Source organism: Fistularia commersonii, chromosome 11 (genome assembly GCF_037954325.1).
Source record: "Fistularia commersonii isolate RoL2024-O1a breed Wild chromosome 11, RoL_Fcom_v1.0, whole genome shotgun sequence".
In the NCBI taxonomy this organism is placed as follows: Eukaryota; Metazoa; Chordata; class Actinopteri; order Syngnathiformes; family Fistulariidae; genus Fistularia; species Fistularia commersonii.
The window spans coordinates 16167253-16169752 of record NC_141294.1 but is presented as its reverse complement, the minus strand read 5'-3'; the positions used below and the strand labels follow the sequence as shown (position 1 = coordinate 16169752).

The 2500-nt window shown below is 54.4% G+C and overlaps 1 protein-coding gene across 1 annotated transcript in view; it reads left to right on the top strand.

The window, feature by feature from the left end:
* The window catches only part of nr4a3 (nuclear receptor subfamily 4, group A, member 3), a 17614-nt gene that overhangs the window by 6188 nt on the left and 8926 nt on the right, over positions 1 to 2500 (top strand). Inside the window, 1 exon segment of the mRNA XM_086155349.1 lies at positions 1 to 373. This exon segment is cut by the window's left edge and continues 469 nt beyond it. Coding sequence (XP_086011475.1) covers positions 1 to 373 — 373 coding nt within the window.

Sequence of the window (2500 nt, the reverse complement as noted above, 5' to 3'; positions counted from 1 at the left end):
GGCCCGCTACCCGCACTTCTACCAGCACTCGCCGCCTCACGGCGGGGGCGGCGGCGGGTACGAGGGCCTGGGCGGGGGCCTCGTCCGCACCTCCTCCTCGTCCTCCTCGTCCTCGTCCTCCGTGTCCCACCCCCACGGGCCCCCGCTGGACCAGCCCATGTACCAGCTGCACCGCGGGGCGGCGGCGGCGGCGGGCGGCCTGGCTTTCCGCTCCCTGGCCCTGGGCTCCTGCGGGCCCCTCCTGGGGGACGGCCTCCCCTCGCCGCCGCCGCGCGGCCCCCAGGGCGAGGGCACCTGCGCCGTGTGCGGGGACAACGCCGCCTGCCAACACTACGGCGTCCGCACCTGCGAGGGCTGCAAGGGCTTCTTCAAGGTAACGCCGCATTTCACCTTTGACCCCACACACACACACACACACACACACACATGTCTCCCGGGGGGACTATTTTCTGTCGGTAAATCCGGGGGTTTAAATTGCCTTCAGTCTTTGTGAGAGCGGAGCAGCCGCGCAGAGGGGAAAGGAGCGGGGGGGGGGGGGGGGGGGGGGCATCTCCCGGCAACCGCGCAACCTGTGTGTGTGTGTGTGTGTGTGTGTGTGTGTGTGAGACATGGCAACGCGGGCTGATAGAAAAAACACACAGTCGAAAATAAAGTGCGGCGGAAAAAGAAACCTCCTTGAAATGACTGGATAAGAAAAGTTTACATCACCGGTCGCGACGAGTCAATCACACACACACACACACACACACACACACACACACACACACACACGCGCGTTGTTAAAGCTGTTTATGTGACAGGAAGCGTATCGGGCAGCGGCTGAGAGAGAAATCTCTTCAGTCGGCATTGACGTTTTCTTCATCGCCGCCTGGCGTTGTGTGTATGTGTGTGTGTGTATGTGTGTGTGTGTGTGTGTGTCGGGAGGAAAATGGAGTCGCGGGGGGGAGGGGGGTGCAAACCCACTGGTAATTGAATCATGCCTCTGGTAGGTGGAAATGAATTATCCTTCTTTTCAATTAGTTTCACAATTTGTTTTTATTTAGTAATTAATGAAAGCGCTGTCTGGCGGCGGAGGGCCGCGGGGGCCGCCTGTCTGTCCGCCGCCGCCGCCGCCACCCGTCTGTCTGTGCGCCGTGCTTCCTCTGCACACGCGTGCAGACGCAACCCCGTCGCACATACGTGCACGCACAGGCACCTATAGAAAAAAAATTTTTCGTTGTTTTTTTCATCCGCTTCACACGGGAATCCATCCAGAGAGCAGAGCGCGCTCTCGAAGCGCCCTCCGCCCCGCCGCTCTATCATCCCACACACTCACGGCCATTATCAGGACGCTTTTATTGTCCCCGAGAAAAGACTTTCCTGATTATATTTAATTATTTCTGAATAGTTATTACACATTAAACCGCGGCGGAGGGCCCCGCTTCTGCCAATTGTTATTTCATTAGCGCGCTTCCAAACACATTTCGGCCGTGAATTAATTTTAGCTCCCCCCCCTAAACAAGCTTACTTTTCCTTTTCCCCCCCCTCTCTCTCTTCCTCGCTCTCGCTCTCTCTTTTCGTTTATTATTTTTAGCACAATAAAGCCGGACGTTCGCCGGCTTCCATTAATTCCGCGGAACATTTCTGAATTTTAAGAATTTAAAAAAACAAAAAAAACAAAAAGGTCTGTTTGAGTCCTCGGTGTAAATTATGCACAGCCGGAGGGGAAATTAAAAGCCTGTATGCGTGGAGCTGATGGCTTTTTATTTCCGGCCCCGGCGTTCGAGTCCAGCTTTGTGTAGCAGGAGAGGTGAGCAGCGCGACTAGCGTGGAGCTAAAATAGCCTGTCGGTTTCAGTCGTTCTTGGATTTTTTCTTTTTTCTAAATAAACGCGGTTTTATTTTAAAGATAGACGGGAGCAGAGAGGCCTGATGGCCCTGGGAGGAGGAGGAGGAGGAGGAGGAGGAGGAGGAGGAGGGGATGGAAGTCCCTGTAGGCTTTTAATTTAAGCCAAGGCCATTAGCACATGTTACATTTCAAGAATCTGCCTCGGCATGCCCCCCCCCCCCTCCGCCCACAACACACACACACACACACACACACACATGCATAGCCTCTGCAGGCGTGTGAAAGGACAGAGCTGCCTCCTTGACAGTTACTCCTTTACGGCGTGTTTTCTTTAAACGGCCATTAAGTCCCAGCACGCTTAAACAGATGCTTCCTAATTAGCAGCAACAAAGCTACACACACACACACACACATGCGCACACACACACACACATGCAGAAATTCAACCACTTCAGGATCGAGGTCCCATGGTGACCTCCAGTTTGTAGCTTTGCAGTGGATTTGGTCTCGGAATCTAACCTGTTGGAGAACACACTCACACACACACACACACACACACACTTGTACGTGTATGTGTGCGCAAACGCATGCAAGCACACACACATGCACACATGCGGAAAAGCCTGTTAAAGTCAGAACAGCTCATCAGGCTCGGACCTTCGTCTACTCCATC